The sequence below is a fragment of the Wasmannia auropunctata genome, unplaced genomic scaffold (genome assembly GCF_000956235.1).
Source record: "Wasmannia auropunctata unplaced genomic scaffold, wasmannia.A_1.0 LD336106.1, whole genome shotgun sequence".
Taxonomy (NCBI): domain Eukaryota; kingdom Metazoa; phylum Arthropoda; class Insecta; order Hymenoptera; family Formicidae; genus Wasmannia; species Wasmannia auropunctata.
The window spans coordinates 10,376,994-10,379,238 of NW_012026784.1; the positions used below are offsets into that span (position 1 = coordinate 10,376,994).

The following is a 2,245-nucleotide window of genomic DNA, read 5'->3' on the forward strand; positions in this document are numbered from 1 at the left end:
AGAGTTATTCACGAATAAAGTTCATCATTCAGATCGCGTTTAGCCGGAGTACGCAGGAGCGTGGCATGTCGTGCGGTTCTTCGCGCTTACTTTTCTCAATTAATATTTTATTCTAATTTTTTATATTAATAAATAAGTAAATGAATAAATCAGTAAGGTAAGTAAATAAATAAATAAATAAACACGTACAAATAAATAAATAAGAATAAAATACAGTTCGAAATTTATACAATTTCTGATTGTTTTTATTCTTATTTATTTATTTCAATAAGGAAAAGTTTAACGGCCAAGAAACGAGCAATAATAGATTTATAAACAAATAAATAAATAAAATATTCTTTAATGTCAAGTCATAAAAATGTTTTATACTTCAAAGAATCTTCATCAATTTATAAGATAAATAATTTAAAAAATTGAAATTAAATAAAAGTATAATATTAAATTGAAGTTATAAATAAATTAAAAGAATAAGGGAAAAAACCGAAACATCATAAAAAGTTTTATACGGGATATTCCATGTTTCCCAAATTGACTCTGAATAAAATTAAAATTGAAAGGATAATGTCTAAAAGGTAAATTATTATATCGTATTGAAGAGCCTGCATAAGTCATAACTGATGAAAACTCTGTAAAGAAATGTTTTTATGATTTGACGTTCAAGGATATTTTATTTATTTATTTATAAATATATTATTGTTCGTTTCTTGGCCATTAAACCTTTCCTTATTAAAATAAGTAAATAATAAATAAGAATAAAAACAATCAGAAATTAAATACATTTCTAACTATAATTTATTCTTACTTATTTATTTATTTGTTTATTTGTTTATTTACTTGTTTATTCTTACTTGTTTATTTATTTACCTACCTTATTAATTTATTCATTTACTTATTTATTAATATGAAAAATTAAAATAAAATTTTAATTGAGAGAAGTAAGCGCGAAGAGCCGTACGGCATGCCATGCTCTTGCATACTCCGGCTAAGCGCGATCTGATTAATTAACTTTTTATTCATTAATAACTCTGTAAATAATTATGGGTTTAATCCAAAATTACTAAAGGAACTTTTATTTCAAAATTTCATTCTCTTTCATATCTGGAAGTATTAATTAAGAGTTTTGGGGCACCCTGTATATAGGGTGTTTCGAAATTTAACAAACAATCTGCGAAAGCATTTTACAAAGAAGTAAAAAAAAAATGTGCAAAATTTGGGCCTAGAAATGCTTTATTACAAAATTATAAAATGATACTAAATTAAAGATAACAAATATGATGTGAATATACGCAATAAACACGTTCAATCTTTCCATACACGAAAAGTACACTTTCATATTCTGCGCAACGGAAATTCCTATTTCATGTTTCAATACTTGTTTATAACTTTGTAATAAAATATTTTTAGCCAAGCTCGATATATTTTTTTCTTATTTTCACTTGTAGAATATGTTGCCGCAGTTTGTTAAACTTTGAGACACTTATGCATGTGTATGTAAATATCTATAATAAATAATATAAATTTTTCTTTTAATACAGATCTATACCAGATCGATATGTAGAGAAGCTAATAGACATCAATATTATTACTCGAGAAAAAGTTACAGATATCGTTAAAAATCACACAGTATGGTTGAATAAAACTCTAAAAGAATCTTCGAAGATTGTATCAGGACAATCAGACATTTATGGCGGAAGATGGGCGAAAATGAAACAAGCTGAAACCAATATAACACGATGGGATACTGGCGTTGAACGAGACTTGTTACAATTCGTGGGAGAAAAAAGTGTTCAAGTACCACCGAATTTCGTAAGAATAAAAAAATATATATTCTACTCAAAACATATTCATAATATAAATTTAAATTGAAGGAAATAGGTTCTCAAGAATAAATCAAATATAGTGAAAGTCTTGTTAAACAATAAAAATTATTCACACATTAACATCGGTGTTCGGCTTGCATAGGCTTTTACTTCATTATACATTACTCAACAAAAAATAGGGAACATTTTCAAAACGTTCAAAATTGAACAGTATTCAAATTGCTGTAACTTATTGTTAGTGAAAAATTGTCGTAGACAAAAAATTAAAAAAGCATCTTTAAACTTGAAACTTATATTTTAACATGCTTTTTGTCGTTTTTTGAAATTTTTTATCTTCACAGTTCTATATTTAAAAGAATATCAAGTTATTTTGTTCCTTAAGAGGATCCTAAATCCCTGTCTCTTATACACATCTCTGAGCGGGC

General features: G+C 26.0%; 1 protein-coding gene across 1 annotated transcript in view; it reads left to right on the forward strand.

Annotated features, from left to right (window-relative positions):
- The window catches only part of LOC105457145 (probable 2-oxoglutarate dehydrogenase E1 component DHKTD1, mitochondrial), a gene marked incomplete at its 3' end in the record, with an annotated part of 57,689 nt that extends 55,883 nt beyond the window's left edge, over positions 1-1,806 (forward strand). The window contains 1 exon segment of the mRNA XM_011701650.1: positions 1,536-1,806. Coding sequence (XP_011699952.1) covers positions 1,536-1,806 — 271 coding nt within the window.
- Positions 1,807-2,245: the final 439 nt, after the last annotated feature.